The sequence below is a fragment of the Typopeltis vanoorti genome, chromosome 11 (assembly GCF_054136105.1).
Source record: "Typopeltis vanoorti isolate ZY-2024b chromosome 11, IOZ_Tvanoo_1.0, whole genome shotgun sequence".
In the NCBI taxonomy this organism is placed as follows: Eukaryota; Metazoa; Arthropoda; class Arachnida; order Uropygi; family Thelyphonidae; genus Typopeltis; species Typopeltis vanoorti.
The window spans coordinates 139,638,910-139,657,500 of record NC_143559.1 but is presented as its reverse complement, the minus strand read 5'-3'; the positions used below and the strand labels follow the sequence as shown (position 1 = coordinate 139,657,500).

The window sequence follows — 18,591 nt, the reverse complement described above, 5'->3', positions numbered from 1 at the left end:
TTCCCAGACCTGTGATGATACGACAATGCCGTGTGCAGTACGGTGGCAACGATCGAAGAAAGGAATTTGCTGATGTGTTTTTTGAAAATCGGAGGATTGTAATCAGTGTGGAAGGCAGTACGAGGAAGACTGCTCCAAGGGGCAGAAGAGTGCAGCACGAAGGCAGAGGACGAGATGTTGAGTCCATGAGTTTCGAGCTGAACTGTAAATGGATGTTGACCGTCAGCTGCACATGTTCGTACACGATCAGAGAAACGTGCGTATGAATGTTCGTACACGATCAGAGGTAGCGGCCCGTTCAGTGAAGCAACACCAATAGAAATAGAAATTACGTTTTCTTGTGTTAAGAATTTTTTACTTTGCTACTCACGAGCCGCGACGTCCAATCACAATCAGAAGTGTGAATTGATCGCATCTTTCCGTGATCGACAGTCGTCGAAACAAATTTTCGTAACAGCATTTTTGTAGTGACGTTCTTGACGACGGTTGAACTCACGACCCCGTTAAGTGAATTAACATCTCAAACGAGCAGCCCGTTGGAGTTAATGTTGTCCACCTGAACGCATTCAGTTTGTCACCTTTTGGATTCATAACTTCTCCTTTCGTTAAATCGAGGCGAGAAATAAAAAAAAGTTTTGAAACAGAAATGAATGCATGTGCGATGTCGACACGGTCCCTCTCGTTTTAGAACCTTTCGAGGAAAAGTTCTCAAATGCGATGGGAAAACAGCGGGGGGGGGGCTGTCACGCAAAGAATCCAAGAAGAGAAAGGGAATCGTTAAAAAAAAGAGAGAAGGAGAAAAAAGAAAAGAAAGAAAAGTGCGTTTCACAGTTCATTTTTGTTCGGTGGGAACATTCATTACACAACGCAATTGGCTGAGGGGTTTTTTAGGGGAAGCGACTTCCATACCGCTTACACATTGCATTAAATAGAAGACAGATTTCTACGAGTGTATCGAGTGGTTATCGTCTCCGCTAATGTGCAACCAGAGACCCGACTGATTACTAGAAAAATATAAATGGAAGTCACTACGAAGTCAAAGGATTGTATCTGTGAGGACACTCGTAACACACGTGAGACAATACGGAGCAGTTCGAGTAATTTCTTAAAACACACGTTTAAAATAAGTGAACATCATTTAATCACATGACAGTCTCTTAAATCTTTTCTAAAAGCGTATTCTAAGGGCTTATTTCATTAAGCATTTTGTTTCCTTCCTTCTAGTTGCAGAGCATTCTGACACTCGACACACTTTTTGTCTCTATAATTTAAGTGTCGTGTTCTAACTCCAAAATTAGCACAAACCAAAATAATTGCTCAACATTTCGTCTTTAATATCAAGGTCATCATCGTTTGAGGTGTACATAAACTACATGCGCAAAGACAGGGTGCGTTACGAGGCAACAATATTCTAAAGTCCACTGATTTGGTCAACCGTTAACACAACTGGTCTGAGCTGGGGAGGGAAATAAAAAAGTACATCAAAGCTTCGGTTCTGTTATTAGTTTGGCTACAAATTACTAAAACAAACAAATTAACAAAATTAGCCCAGAGATTACTCACAGATAAATCAGAACAAAAGCAGAAACGATGGTGGTCAATGTATGATATGAGCTGAAATTATTGCTTGGAGTCCTTAAGTGAGGATTTGCTGATGAAATTGAAACAGTATTTATGTGTGCTGAATGTCCAACCATATTCTTGGGGTTTTGAGGCCATCATTGTTGGTTATACTGAGACGTTCGATCAAAATTTCGCACGACTCCTTAAATATGAGTTCATACCAGATTTTTGTATGATGTAATGGGAATGTACCTTTCCAATCAATTTGGTCTCATGCGTTCAGAGCGCCAGTCGAACCTCCGATTTATCAAAATTTATCGATTTATCATAAATTGTTAATTTTTGTGTCGTTTGCGTTGTTTGTTTTTTATGGATTGGAAGTGTACATCCACTTTCACCAACAAACGGTAAGTTTCAGGTGCACTTGTATATCCTAGGGTGGACCAGGGAAGTGAAGAAGGGATCACTGGAGTTTTATATATATATATATATATATATATATATATATATATATATATATATATATATATATATATAAATATATATATATAAATATATATATAAATTTATATATATATATATATAAATTTATATATATATATATAAATTTATAGGTGGTTTAAAAGTATAACATCAGGTTTTAATGGTGTAGAGTTCTATTTATTTTATCTGATCACCGTTTAATGTATGGGATAGTTATGGTTTTATCGTAATCTCCATTATTTGCATTTTAATGAGTTTCATGAAAACTTTGCTCTAACGAGCAAACTGTTAAGCAAGAGGACTTTAGCAGTTTAGCAGTTTGAGGACTTTAAGCAGTTTATTGTAGTTGTATTTATTTATTTATTTAATTTTTTTATTATTTATTTATTTATTTATTTTTATTTTTTTATTATTATTATTATTTTTTTTTTTAATTTTTTTATCACTAGAGGTCAGGCTATGGAAAAGGATTAATTAACTACGTAGATCTAGTTTACCGGTATACAAAGGCATGAACATGTAGCTTGGTTCCTTATACACTTGTATTCTTCCGATGATGACCTCGATACAGTCGAAACGTCAAGTTTTATTTTATTAGTGATTAATAAAATAATCTGTTCAACACGTGTCTTTTTTGTGTCCCTAAATTTACAAATATGAGCGTTAGAGCAAATTGTTTTTGCTCTTTCTTGAGGGGGTTAATGACTCCAAATTTTTACGAAGAGCGATGGTGAGTGTTTTGCATGTATTGGTCGATATGTCTAGGCTTTCAGTAGGTATTGAAGGATAGACCCCCCTCCCCAGCTCACTCCGGGGTATACCGAATATAGTTCACCTGTAATTTACTTTATATTGTGGCAAATGGATGCACAATTCCATTGTCTAAAGAAGAACACAACCGACACATAAAATTTAATAATTTTGGTTAATCAGACCTCTCAGGTTACGCTCTTAACATCCTACACTGAACTGGTTGGAAAGGTACCCCTTCCTTTCATCTTATGAAAAACTACTATGAACGCAGAATTAAGGAAGCCTGTGAAATTTGGATTAACCATCCTAATGTAAAGAAGAATTGGTGGTCTAAAAATCCCAGAAGTCGGTTTATTGTAGCTGCAACAAATTGCATCCAATTTGAGACATGCTCTACAGCTGAGCGTAAGGAGTCAGATTGGAATGTCGCACACCGGATGCAAATTGTTGTACACAAAAAGGTCAGCACATTGAAAATTGTGTTTGTGGACCATGGGATCTTATTCTGATAAATAAAACAACATTTCCTGTGATTTGAATCACTACTTTTATTTCTGTGTCTCTCGCAAGTCGTTGTTTTAGTTTAATTATTCTTATTATTATCATCATTGTAATGCACCACATATCCAACTGGAATGAGTGACGTGGCTGTCGCTTACACCGTCAAATGTTATTATTCCATTTTTATCTGCCTTTAATGTAATTATCGGCTTGTTTTCGGCTCCGCCAGCGGCAAAATGTCTCCTATCGGCGACTTTTGACACTAAATCTTTTTTTCGAGGAAATCATCTCCCCATGCCTTCAAAACTCTCAATATAAAATTTGGTCTCATTCCGTGGTTTTTAGCTGCAGATGCCTCCAAAGAGGGAAAGTTATTTCATGGCCACCCTGTACTTTAGAAAGTAAATCACATTGTATCCATTTCCTCTATCTAACTCAGCCGTAGCATTGTTATTTCTAAAACCTGACGACCCTTTAATCCCTTTAATGAACCCATGCTGTTCTTTGTACAAATTGTCTGCAAACCCATTTCTGAATGTGCTTTCTTACCAACTTCTCTAAAATCTTCACAGTCGCTCCAGATATTGATAGTTCGACAGTCAGACGCATCGGTCTTTGCACCACCCTTGGGCAATGGGACTGTCATATAATTTTTCCATTTCTGTGGGTTGTCAAGGGTCTAGCCGTTTTGGCAGACCATTTCTTTAGCACACGTGCTGATATCCTATGTAGTGTAATTGATATCCAAGTTATGCAAGTGCTCTTGAACCTCATTCTCATGCATCTCCATCTCTTCGTCTAACGTGTGGTATCCCAATGCACCATGTTGCACGGATTATAAGATGAGCCCATGTTTCCCAATTTTTTTTTTTTTTTTTCATTTCAAATGTCGTCTTATACGTGTACGATTGTTCTGATCTTTCTGAATTCTGTATTATGAGATTTTGTGATGAATTTTTATTTTATTTATTCATTCTTATATCTACATCTCTGACATCTATTAAATGTTTCCCTCATTTTGAAGTGGGTGTGAAATTAGAGTTTGGATTATCTAGTGTGTGTGTGTGGGGGGGTATGCAATGATCTAAAGTAGTCATCGTTTATTTTTGCTTTAGATTGTTGTACACTACATTTACTTAACATTTTGCCTCTCTAGCGCAGGATAAAGTACTCTTGTCTCCGGCTGCGTAGCCTACTTTATCTGAGTAACTGTAGTTATGATGATTCCCTTGCGGTTTAGGGTGAAGTCTTCCGTAATAATTCATGCGCCGACTAAGGTTGAAGTTGATTGTTTCACTCAGGCTTCTAATTTCACTAAGAACAGATATATATATACATATATTTGAAAATATATATATTTGAAAAAAATATATATATATTTTTTCTTTTAATTGTTTGAAATCGTCTTATGAGAAGACATCAGTTAAGCATTATTCCCTTGATTCTCCGTAAGTACATCTGAAAACCCTTTGAACTCAAATCTAAAGGGGAGAAGCTTGTCGAAATGACTAGAAAAAGTGCACACCGAATCGCAAGGCTCTACGTGGTTTCACCAAATGCTACATCATCGCCACTTTCGGCTTTCTTTCTTTCTGTTTTTGGGAAGATGAACCCCATTACGGAACAATAATTGGATTCCTACAAAAATAAATAATAAAATAAAATAAAAAGAACTTTATTGTACTGCAGCTGTTGCACTCGCTGGCGGGTTAATAAACATCGCAATCACTCCTCGCTCAAAGCGAAAGACGAAATAAGCGCACCGAATTTGAAAGATATTCGGCTTCTACACCAATTGGCAGCACGTTTTAGCACCCCAAATGGTTCGGATCGGCTTTCAATACGTACGCACGTTTTATTTTTCTCACGTAAATAATGAAATGAGAGACCCCACCCCTCACCACAGACGTCCTTACAGTTGATCATTCTTCACGACCTCCGACCACCGAATTCAAATGTGATCTGAATACGGGCCCATTTAGTACAAAGCATTATCAGAAAACCGCGTCCGTTTCCTTTCACGCTTTCGAGCATCAAATGTATTTCTAGTTAAAGATATTGTATTCGAATTCTCGTGATTCAGTCAGGAGGCGTCTTTGACTTTGAAGGACCGACTCATTATGACATTTTCGGATTATGTTTTAAAAAACGTAATTCTTTTCGTAGAAGAAAAGAATTCCACTACTGGTGTTGATAAGCATTAAACGGCGGGGTAATTGGCGTGTTCATGAAGAGTTGCGTTTTTGAGGTTTCAGATGCAGGCACTAACGGCAGTGAAATTTTTGCGGGCCGTCAATGTTGGACTGTTCGTTTGGAAACACTCTCCCGAAGAGGAATAGCTTCACGGAATTTGGAGCATTACGGCATTCAGCATCGGTAGTCACAGGCATTGCACTCCTCTTTTGCAATTCCAAAATGGAATTGCAAAAGAGGAATACTTCTTACCAAAATGGAATTCCATTCTGGTAAGAAGTATTTGGGAATACCTTTCGGTGAAGGGTGAACTGCGTGTGAAACCACCACAATTATTACTGTTGGAAGTGGCTTGAAAAGTTTTCGCATTTGGTCTGTACAGAAGAGGTTCCGGAAAAGAACAAAATAGAGAAAAATAAACGAAATGTGCGTTGTGAGTGTGATTACACTTAAAGAATTCACGGCTCGTTAATATAAAGAGGTTTATTCGTCTTAAGATAATGAAAGAACGAGGAGAAAGAAGAGACGGGGCTACATGCGAGGGGCGCACACGGCCCAGTAAATGGCTGCCTGAAAGATGAACGTGACGGGGAACAGAAACCTCGCATACGCGTCGATCTTGTCGGGATCCCAGCTGAGCAGCATCGCTTTGATCTTGGAAATTCTCTTTGGGGGACGTTCTTCTTGCAGCACGTCGTCCGGGACAACCTGCAGATGAAACAGTGAAAAAAGAGAAAATTCAGTGAACATCATGAAAGCAGTTCGTGCTTCAACAACTCATTCGGTTCTTTTGTGAGATCGCATCTAATACCTACGTTACTAAACGATCTGCCAAGAAATTTAAAACTCATAGACCACTACAAAACCTTAAAACGCGAACTGTGGAAAATATACCAACACAGTTAATATACCATTAACACGTATGTACACATGACAAATCACCAGCATTCAACTCCTACATTACATCCATCAACAGTACCAAAAACAGAAATAGGGAATTCTAATTCTACTCTTTTCATAAAAGCTAAACCTATCTTCGAAGTATGGGGGGGGTAGCCCTGTCTTATTCAACCAGTCCTCATAATCATAGACTACAAATTGTCAGTACGGTGTATAACAATAAATGATGATCTTCTTCTTGAGTATTCTGCAATTGAGCAGGTTCTTCTTTTAGTAGCAAAAACTTTCCTTCCACTCTCTTGTTCTGAGCCTTTTCTTTCAAGGTTGTGTACCTGTCTCCATTAAGCATGTCATCTAGCATTGTCTTCCTGACTCTTCCTCTGCGTCTTTTTTCGTCTATCTTTCCTTCGATGGCATCTCGGATGATTCCGTTCCCTCTCAGAATATGTCCGATCCAGTTTCCCTTTCTTCTTTTTTATCCTCCTTAACAGACTTCTTTCTGCTTCTTCTACTCTTCTTAAGACCTCTTCGTTAGTTATTTTATCTGTCCATTTTATTTATTCCATCCTTCTCCAACTCCACATCTCAAAGCTTTCGAAAATCTTAATTTCTTCTTTCTTTAATGTCCAAGTTTCAGCTGCATAGAGGGCAACATTCCACACATAACATTTTATTAATCTTTTCTTCAGATTTCTGTTCAATTTACTTCTGAATAAATTCAATTTTCTATTAAAGGCATCTCTTCCCATCGCTATTCTTGCTTTTTTTGTCACGTCTTCTTTTGGTTACATCTTCCATCGCTGCTAATCACACTTCCTACATATTTAAAGGTCCTTAATTGATTCAATTTTTTCCATTTATTCTTACATCCATAGTTGTCTCTTTCCTTGTTATTTTCATTACGTTTGTTTTTCTTATGTTAATTTTCATTCCATAATTGATACAGGACTCCAGTAATCTGTTCAACAGATGTTGTAGTCCTGTTTCAGTGTTAAAATAATAATGCCTTGTCATCTGCGTATCTTATTGCAAATATCTCTCTACCTCTAATCTTTATTCCTTCTTCCGAATTCTCCTGTGCTTCTTTTAACATTGCTTAGGAATATATGTTAAACAAAACTGGTGACAAAGAACAGCCTTTTCATACTCCTTGTCCAATGGTACCTGGTTCTGTTGTACCATATATATTTCTTACCATGGTGGTTTGTCACATATTAGTCTTCTATGTTTCCAATTTATACCAGTCTTTTCCATTACTTCCATCATCTTTTTCAAAATCTATATAACAGAAATCATTTTCAAAATCTATATAACAGATGTCATCTTCTTTATTTACTTCTAAACTTCTTTGACTTATTATTCTTAACAGTCCAATCGATTTCTTATTCCTCTACCCTTCTTGAAACCAAACTGATCTTCTCCAAGAAATTCCTCCACCTTACATGCAACTCTCCGTGTGAGGATTCTCATAAGCATTTTTGATGTATGGGAAATGAGGCTTACTGTTCTAAAATCTTTGCATTTCAATGCATTAATTTTCTTTGGTATAAATATTAAGTTCATAAAATCTTTTGGTAAAATTATGATACTGACAAGAAAAAAAAATTATGTGTATTTAGATTCAAAGAAGAAATATTTTAAAAAATAAGGTACTTAAACTGCATTTAAGAATTTTGTACAGAGCAGAAAACGTAATGTCTTAATTGTACATATGTAAATCTGTATAACAGAAAAAATTATTCTTATTAAAAAATAATAATTAGAGAAATTATATCTATTGTTATTGTATATATGGTATCCGGAGAGTTCATCGTAAAGGCAATTAATCGAATGAATAATTAATCGAACAACAATTCGTGGAAAAGGCAATTCAAAGAAAAAATAATTCACCGAAAATTTTAACTTTTCAAAAATGTTATGATAAAAGTGATCCATTTAGAACAAAATACTGAACCGTGCAGAATGAGATAATAATGCTACTTTAATAGGGAATAATTATAGAACAATATGGTTCCTTATTGTCTTTCTTGTCCGATAACTGTTTCATGTCTGTTCATGGATTTGCCTGTTTCGGGGAGGAAAAGCCAGGAAACAGGCAAATTGCAGGCTTCATTATTATTATTGTTACCAGTAGTAACTCCAGTCAGACAACATAAACTTCAAGGTCTTTGACTCTTTGAAGAAATGGTCAGACAACATTTCCACCAACACCAACTTCACAATCATACACACAAAGATAAGAAGTATAAAAAAACACTGGCTTACATTGATAACACAGCTCAATTTTACCATGATAAACATAGATGCGCTAATACTGACCGAAATTGCAATAAACGACACAGAAATTTACGCATACAACATAATTATCAAACCTACAACTTATGTAGTCCAAACAAAAGAGGAGGTGCATTTATCAAAGAAAAATACAACGTGACCGAAAACCAAATTCATTTCGAACATGCCGAAACACTAATTTTGGAAATCACAAAATTGCAGAAGTCACTGAAGAGCGAATTGAAGGAATGCCCTTAGCATTCCCTGATTTATCTGCTTGTTGATCATCCCGTGGTGTATTGATATCAATTCGCACAGAATTGAATCATTTCTCGTTTTCCATATAAGTGGACAACACGGCGAAATCCTTCCAACTAATAAATTCTCTTTCATTTATTACTTAACACGCACGTGCTTCCATTCTTCTGAGAATTTTGAAATGCGCTTGACAAAATGAGCGGAACGAGCCGATTCACCTACGCTTTAATTGGACTGCTTGTGCGTATGTTTTTTCCGAGGGTTGAATAGTGAATTGCAGTTGACACCTGCGTCGATCAACGTCCCGTTACTAGTGAAATCATAGACTAATGGACAGCAAATTACTAAAACGTGACAGGAAGTGGCTCACCACTGGCAGTATCCATCATGGGTGATACAATTCTATATTTATTGGAGAAAAATTGAGTAAATGGTGCTGACGAAGGACTGTCGAATAATACACAGGCTGAACCTGTCAGTAACAAATCAAAGGACTCACCGGTCAGACTGTGTCATACTTCTGATACAGTCTGCCTGGTCGTACCAAATAGTCCGAGTAATGGTCTGTGCAAGGCGCCATCGAGGGCACGTTGATGTTGTTGTGGCAAGGACACTTGTGCGTCTCTTTCTGGAGTCATAGGGAGGAGTGTCTCCTCTAAATGCATGTCCTTAAAATGAAGCTCATAACAAACAATGAGAGTATCATTGGGATGAAAAGAAATCTCTCAATATCGAACTCCAACAAACAAAACATACAAAATTCCTGCAAAATAAATGAATTAATTAAAATTTCTTTCACATTTCTTTCACCAATATCCGTCAACAAACATGATTCGTCAGCATTTACAGAAATCTAGACCACATCCCCTATTCTTGACCAAAATCCATATTGCAGCTACAACAACAGTCAACTTTGAATGTCCAAATTACAGTCTACACGAATCTTAATCCTTTCATCATAAGTTTTGTCTTTGTGATCTCAGACATTTCTTGCCAGAGAATGCCGAATTCAGAATCCCTTTCTTATGACTTCCTCTGAGTCAATGTGTCCTCGTCCCATTTCGTAGCATGCATCTGCTGCATTTACTGGTCTTCAAACTAGGAAAAGCGCTCTGACCTCATCTTCACCTTCGTATCCCTGATGCTTGATATCGGAAATGATATCTAAATAGTCGAGTCATCCTCCTTGGTGATGTTAATGTCCACAACTCCAAATGCATTCCGTTTTCCAGTTCTTTTGTTCTATGACCAGATTATTGCTTCTACTATCCTGATCTAAACATCAGGATAGTAGAAGAGCAAGTTACAGAAATGAGCAAGTTACAGAAATTATCTCAGTGGCAAGAAGGCATTCGTTCCCCATCCATCCACAATTACAACCTACTTTCCAAGCCATGATTAAGAACAGTTTTCAAACACATTTCAGGGGGGGGGGAATTCGGTACACTATACGTAGATTGCAACAAGAACTCTCTTTCTTCCTACTCGGCCTACGTTGAAGCTGCAATAAACGCAAAACACCCATCAGCAAATCCGAACTTGATTTTGCGATGGTCAGTAGCAGGTGCGAATTCTCCATGCTTGCTATGCTTGCTGCGCAAGCGCATTAATTGAGAAAGAAGTAATATTTATTTGTTAATAAATGCACGCATTTATAAGCATTCCATTTAGGCTTTTATTTTTGTAGACAGAAGACGTCTCAAGCTTGCTCGGAAATAATTGAGCCTTGCGTTGTGTATCGAAGGCCGATGCTTGCTCGTCTACTCAAAGCTACCTTGGCTTGCTCGGTTGTAGGAGCTTCCAGGTCCTCGCTATTGTACTGTGATTTCATGCGCCCGCATAGCCATTTCCGCTCCCTTTTTTTTTTTAACAAAAAAAAAAAAAACAATAGCGCTTCCGTAGCTCAGTCGGTATAAACGAAGCCCTTTCGTTGAAAAGACCTGGGTTCGATTCCCGTTAGTGATGCTAAGATCCTTTATCTGGTCTCTTTCAACGAAAGGTAAATTAGACGGTCTCATACGGGGGGGTTAAGTTTTTTTTCACCCAGAAACTAGGGTGTTCCGTGCCCGAACAGGCCAACCGGCCCCGTGAACACCCGCTTCTACAGACATAGAACACACGGGGCGAACCACCTTATGCTAGATTTACGGTTGCGAAGTTCACAGCTAAGAACCTTAACGGTTCTTGAAGCTTAAGAAGAACAATATATAAACAATAATATAAAAAAAGTGTTCGTGTGTTTGTACACACTGCTTCGAAAGAAGTCAACGGACACTATAGTGTGATGAACAAACAGCCATATTAAAGTGGGCGCCATGCCCACTTTAATAAAATGTAGAACCTCCTTTCGCTGACGGCATACTTTCCTCAAGTGTACGATAGTAATCAATGGGAATTTTGGACCATTCTTGCTCTCGGCAGGTAATTTGGTAATAGATGTTGTGGGGTGGACCTTCCTTGTCTTTACTTGATGCTTCGGTTCATCCCACAGATGTTCAACAGGGTTGAGATCAGGGCTCTGTGAACTGAAGTGATGTTCATACTACAGCAGTAGCCTTATGACACGCTGCATCGTATTGCTGAAAGGGATAATTTGCAGGGGGAAATAAAACGCCACAATGCAGGAAGGACTGCATTGTCTACAATGTTCAGAAACCTCTCGGATTGCAATGTTCGTTGCACCACAGACATGCGAGGCCAAACCAGGAAAAACAGGACCTTACCACCACACCGCCACCTCCGAATTTCATGGTTGGGTTACGCATTCTGGTAAGGGACGTTCACTGGCATCCACCACATCCTCACCCGTCCATCTGCTCGGAAGTGGATGTAGTGATTGTGGCTTCGTAACAAAGTTTTCCAAGTTTACACGTCCTACTTTAAATATATTTTAATTTTAAATATATTTATTTTTTATAAAAATCTTATTCTTATATTAGGTTTCTATACAACAAGAAATCACGTGATCGTTGTATTAAACCTGATCTAAAAAACAGGCGTTAACGGGAGATAATTATCTGATGAGAGATCTGATCAAAGACTGAAGACCTTACATGTGGGAGTTTGGGAATTGAACTGAGAATCGTTTTAAATATGGAGAGCATCAAACTTTAGTTTGATTCCGGGAAAACATGAAAAGATGCACAGTGTTACTATGATGCACGCGGATTGGAAATAATAATAATAATAAAGCCTTAAACAACGAATTAATCACATTGGATACCTTAAAATAAACATAAAACAAATTATTTCTCAATGAAAATGATTTAGAGAGAGAGAGAGAGAGAGAAATGCATTACTATATATTTAAGCGAGCCAAGAGAATCTGTAATGAAGAAAAAAAACAAGAATCTGTTATTTTGATTTTAAACTCGATTTAAAGTTCACAAATACAAAAAAGTTTGTATTTGTCTGCAATCCTGGTTTTGTTAAAACTAGCAGTGGTTCCAGTTGCGACATTCATTTCAGAATACACGGTGGACGTCGTAACTCTTTGATACGAGCTTCGAAAGAAGTAATACTGGAACACGAACTCGAAATTACTTTTAATTTCGTGCGAAAGTAAGCTGGGAGAACCATGAAATAAGAAAGATCCTTTTATATTAATGCAGATATACATTTTATATTTATAAAGAAAATTTTAAAAAACTTATATTAATGATTTTTTACGATATTTTCGCGTTCATTCATTCCAGAGTGGCAACCTTAGTTGCGGTGACGTAATAGTAAAAAGAACTATCAGAACGCATCTCCTTTCAAAACAGACTTTTCCGAGATGTAGAACGAGATCTTCACATGACTCACACATCTGAATTTAGTGAGCGCCGTAATCATCTTTCTCACCTTCGTTCTTCTTGTTTCTTTCTTCTTCAAAACGTCGTCTGTATCCTTTGGTAGCTCAGTTAGCAGAGCGGTGACCCCCCGTTAATAATTCAGTGATCCGTTGGACACTGAATTATTAACGGGGTTCAAATTCCCTGGAACGAAAGAGGCTTTTATTTATTTATTTATTTCCCGACACACGGCACCAGTCTTGTCACGTGTGACCTCTCATGTGTGTGTCAAATGAAATAATAGAAAAACAAAAATACTGAATTGAATCAAGCGCGAATGAACTTTCCAACCAAACTTTCGAATCCACGGCCAATAGGCTGTGGATTCGAAATACGAGCAAGAACGTTCGTCTTCAAGAGAAAGATGAATTCCTTGCCTTGCATGACCACATGCCAGAATATGCGGGAGAAACATTTACGAAATACTTCTTCTTCTCTCACAAGAAAGACTAAATTCTCACCTTGTTTTCGTCTTCCCTCCGCTTGGCGAACTCCTTTTGGCTGGTGACGAGAGCGATCACCACCGCGTACTCCATCAGGCTACCGAACACGAATCCGATGCAGCTCGACAGCCACACGTTCAGCGCGATGACGTACGAGACGGAGGGCAGGGACGCCTGGTACTGCTTCGTCACGATGGTCAGCAGACTGGTGACCCCGAGAGTGACACGTGCAGGCACGGCTTCAGGAGGGATCCAAAAGGTCAACATAGACATGAACACGATGAGGATGGTCGGAATGTAGATGTTGATGACGTAGTAGCCAGCACGCCTCTGGAGCGGGATGAACCCCTTCAGGCACGAGAAATTCCCTGTAAAGAAAAAAAGGTCGTTCATCACTAATCTGCACACACAAGGCTTGACATGTCGCACGTGGATTTCGCTAAATGTAATAGCATGTCTCTTTGGTCGTACGCTATCTGAAGAATTTCCTTTTCAAACATTTCCGGTACTTATTTCGATTAATGAAAGCGTAGGAAGAAGAAAACTTCATCAGGGCTTTATAACCGGATGTGAGTTAGCCGGTCTCATACGGAAGTGGAGAGTTTTTTCTCCCCGAAAATCGGGTTTTTCGTCCCTCCGAACATGCACACCGGACATTAAAACGCATGCACATATAAAGCACCGTGTGTAAGAACAACAGTTGGTTCCCCCTGCGGGGAGGGGTCGTAAAACCAGGCAAGAAACCAATGGACAAAGCGGCACTCACATCAGTGTACTGGTTTAGGGGCCATCCCCATCCCGGCACCGGCTAAGGGATAAAAAAAGCAAATTTGTTCTTTGATTAAACTATTTATTCTGCTATTTTAAATTCCTTTTTACGAGGGGGATTTAAAAGCAGCACTTGCGTTAGTTTTTGTTTGAAATTCCATAAAATAAGTAAAGGAAAAAAAAGAGGACGGTGAAGATTACTCGTTGAACATCTTTAAAACTTTAAAGTCTACAATTCATTTGGTGCTAATCAACAAATTTATTCTTTTTGTAAACAGCGGGAGGAATGTGCCTGAGTGCTGTTCTAATTCACCGTACGAATTATAAAGCGTTAAATCAAAACACCGTCGGTGATCGCACTTTGTCTGACTTCTCGGTTAATTTGAAGCGCACATAATGAACCCCTTTGAAGTCTCCTTTCTTCACGAAGAGGGTTCTAAATGAATCCAAGTATTTCTTCTCCTTCTTCATCGGCCATTTCTGTCCACAGCCGGACGAAGGTCTCGCCCTAAGTCCTCCATTCAGTGTCCTCTGCTGCGCATTTCTATGCCACGGGGTTCTCTGTAAGGGATGGCGAAGTGTTCCCTTCCTTGCCAACTCTTAAATAGATACGACTGTTGTTGTCTCAATGGAATGAAAACGAAGCCACGATGAGTTTATTGTGGTGTGGTCGCGTTTCTGGTCGAGTAAAAAGACATTTGAACGCCTTGCATTCAAGCGAACAGCAGTCCTCGAGGATCGCGAATTAAAATCTTTTCTTCGAATATTTGTGGCCGCGCAGGATGTCGAAGAGCTCCTTAAAATGTACGAAAAATTTTGAGAGGTTTTTGTGATTAGCACAGAAAAGGTCACTTACCGATGCGATACACTCCTACGGACTCAGAGGTGTTCAGAGTGCCGATTTCGAATTGCGGAAGGACGATCGCCTCGTTCTCGTTCACGGAGAGTCCTTTTTTGTCGTTTCTCCGATCCCAGAAGAGCAACATTTGGTTGCTAGTGTGGGTTACTGTAAAATAAGATAAAGAATTAGTGGTCTTTCTTTCTCTTTTTCTCTGTCTATCTATTACTCTTCTCTCTCTCTCTCTCTCTTTCTCTCTCTCTCCCCCTAAAAGGAGTAAAATTAAATGCCAGTGAACCCACCCAATGGCCACCGAGAAGAGCACCCACCTCTGCGATCAAGTTCTCTCTCATCCAGAAAGAAGAGCAACAAATGTGGGTTTTCGGATCGATCTTTGCCAGTTGATTTCCATTTCTGATACGAAGACGTTTAAGCCCGAGGAAATATGACGCGCGAAGGATCTTTCTCTGCTCACAAATTCTGTTTCTTCGTTAGTTTCTCGTATGTAATAAGTGTGTTTATTGAGGAAGTCGCGTGATTGAAAATCGCATATTTACTCCCCCCCCGTCCCAAAGTCTGGTAAGTGGCTGACTCAAGATCCAAGTGGGATTCATCAGAACGATGAAATCGCTGAATATCCTGCATTCGCTGGAAGTTTTGACAACTTCTTCACATTCATGTTAGCAAAAGAAAAACGTCTCCCGAAATTATGAAGCAAAGGCTGAACCCAACTTAACTGTAAGAGCGGCTCGAAAGGGAAGATGTGATTTGCACTCTGACCTAAGCGATGTTGCCTCTTTCATCCAGACGACTCACGTTCGAAGTATCATTTCGCACGTTCTACTTGTGAAATCATCTCAGATTTATCATCATCACCATCTCTGCTTTGCACGAACAGCAACCTTGCGTGGTGTTGCGATGGGAGGGATGAAACGAAACAGCCTCGCGACGCGAAGATGCTCTAGCAGGACGAATGCACATCTTTAAAGCCAAACTTACGAAGTTTTAGTGAAGCATTAAAGGGAGAATTCAAATTTAGAAACGAAACCAGATGATCAGAAATCGATTTAACCGGACCGGAGGGAACGATGCTCCGTAAATTCTCCTTTCACCTGCCTGCTTTCCCCTCTCCCCCGCTCAATACGCAAGTGGAATGAGTTTTTTACATGGTAACAGGGATTCTATCCAGGATCAGCAATTAACTTTTTCGACTCAATTTTTTTAGATCAGATTAAGCAAAAAAGTGTTGCATCACATCGCGGTATAAAAGTGTTAACGCTGCGACGTCACAGATCGATCCCAATCCGATAATTGGGAAACAGTTCCTTGATAAAGTCATTCCGCGAGAGTTACTTAGAATCTGACACTTCGGCCATCGTTTGATGACGACGACAACACGACAGGAAGCGAGAGTAAAAGCCACTTCTTGCAGCAGAACGGGACGACTGTGGCTGCAGTAGAGTTGAGAAGGCTTTTCGTTGACGATGAACCAATCCAGTGCGTTTTCTTGTCTCGATGAAACTGACTTCGTGTTCCGATCTTCGAATTACTCTTCCTAATTTTGCGTCGCTCGTGCTGCACTGCTTGGTGTCAACCGCGGGTATCTCACGGTTGGTCCAAATGCGGTGAAAGAAGAAACATTTGAGTTTTCAAGCTCATGAGAGGACTAAACTCTTCCTTAGCTCGATCTCGTGAATTTCAGCTGAAAAATCCTCCTAAATGAACTTTCCAAATCGGATCTTTCCGACCAAAGGAAGTCCGTCCAAACTACGGAAGCGTTGGCCGAAGACAATTCATGGAAGACTCTCGGAAATTCATCGACTGTATGTCAAGAAAGTTCTACGAGGAGAAAAGGGTTTTGTCCAATCTTTTCAAATGCAGAACAGAGCAGCGGGAATGGAAGAACACGATGACATAAAACCTGATATAAGTGGCTTACGGACTTGAGGACAGATATGAATGTCTCTTGCATCTAAAGCAGACTCCTGTCTTTTAATGAACCTTGCTTAGAAAGGAAATGATGAAATCAACTGCCACTAAGGACTGTTCAGAGCGCATGTGCGAGAAGTTCAGCTATGTACTTTGAACGAAAATCTGAGCTACGAATATCAACTGATGGGCGTTCTCCTTTGGGCGGATCCGTTAGAGTGAAAAAACATCATTATCCATTCGATAAAAAGGAATACTACGAGGAAAACCTAATTTTGATCGACTGGATGCAATTTTCAATATCACGTTATGAATGTGGCCTCTTCCCACTCACCCCCCCCTCTCTCTCTCTCTCTCTCTCTCATACACTCCCACTAGCTACGTGTTGAACGCGATTCCGCATCCACAGTTTCCATACCTGCGCGGTTCGCGTTGGCATTTTTTAATTAAAGGAGATTACAAAGCGGGAACATGCAGCTAGCTCGGATGGTAGTGAGCGGGTCGGTCTCAGAGTTGGCGCAGTTTTTCATCGCACAAAGTAGGCAAAGGAGCCACGAGAACACAAAAATTGACAGCCATAATACAGTGCGTAGATGGGATGAACGACACTATTAGGACATTAATTAGGTTCCAAAGAAGCCAAGTGGTACATTGGCTTCTTTGAGAGAAGCCGAGCTCAATATTTTGGGAAATATTCAGCTCGTTAGAAAAATAAACCCAATTTTTTCTGCCGATGCTATAAATGTGTTTCAAGTGCAGTGTATCGCTAAAGGTTCATCTGCTTTTCCTCGTAGCATGAGCATAACGTAATCTGTCGAGTTTCTAGTAAGTTGAGGATAAACACCTTTGGGCTAAATCTGATTAGAAAAAGTAAAACGTTAAGTGGCATCATACGAATGACAAAAATTGAAGCACGAGGCCGAGTCGAGGGTATTGTGTGCCTGAGCATTGTCATGGTGGTGTTTTCAAATTTTCTATTTGAGCACAAGAATCCTCTGGTGTCTATATTAATCACACTTCGCAGTTTCTTTCTTGTTAATTAATGCACTTCAGCCGCTGACACCGTATTTCCGGAGAATTACACGAATGCGTAATGATTTCTGGATAAAACGCTGTACACGCGCATCTCCTGATCACTAGCCAGAAATGCAATTTACCTCAGAAACAAACTCAACATGAGTATTATTATTAGCCCTGGTAGATGAAAGGGGAATGGGTGTAACTTGAGGTTTAACGAAAAATGGAAATGCGCACTCACAGCATTCAAGATGCACTACAATACGTGACAAACGTAACACGTGTCGCTTCAAAACAAAGAAATTGCGTGCAATAGTCAGCATTTAAGCCGGATGCGCTAACTTGGAATATAAAACCAAAATATCAATCGAAATAGCAAGACTGCAGCAGGCGGTGAAGCACACGCAATACGAGTAGAGTTACCACATTGCAGCTTGGCACTGCGCAGCAACAGGAATATCATGCATGCGTTGGCCGGCTAGAAAACATAAGCAGCATCGACTGTAAGGAGAATCATGCAGCATGCACACAACAGGGAAGCTCAATGGTTGGAAGATTAACGTGCAACTTACAACTAAGGATGACCATTTCGCAGTTCTGCGTATCGTGAGGAAACCACCGCAGGTTCATGTCGCAGCTGAACTCCATCGAAAGCCTGCAAGAAACAGAATGACTCGCTTATTCACACGGCAGACAAAATGCATCTTCATGTGTGTTTCTGCAGGATCGATCAGCCGTGATTCAACTAACCTGTTCTATGCTCTCTAACCAGTGTTTGTTGTGGGCTCGCGTTGGATGTTTACGAATGTCTACGCTGGGAGATGTTCGTCTCCGATAA

General features: G+C 39.5%; 1 protein-coding gene across 1 annotated transcript in view; it reads right to left on the bottom strand.

Moving 5' to 3' along the window:
- Positions 1–5,961: 5,961 nt before the first annotated feature.
- LOC150102116 (glycine receptor subunit alpha-2-like) overlaps positions 5,962–18,591 on the bottom strand; it is a 74,077-nt gene continuing 61,447 nt past the window's right edge. Inside the window, exons 5-8 of the mRNA XM_090400794.1 lie at positions 18,326–18,408; positions 14,826–14,975; positions 13,220–13,569; positions 5,962–6,201 (exon numbers count right to left, since the gene is read on the bottom strand). Of these exons, the coding sequence (XP_090256920.1) occupies positions 6,025–6,201; positions 13,220–13,569; positions 14,826–14,975; positions 18,326–18,408 (760 nt within the window). The 3' untranslated portion in view covers positions 5,962–6,024. The remainder of the gene's footprint in view (positions 6,202–13,219; positions 13,570–14,825; positions 14,976–18,325; positions 18,409–18,591) is intronic.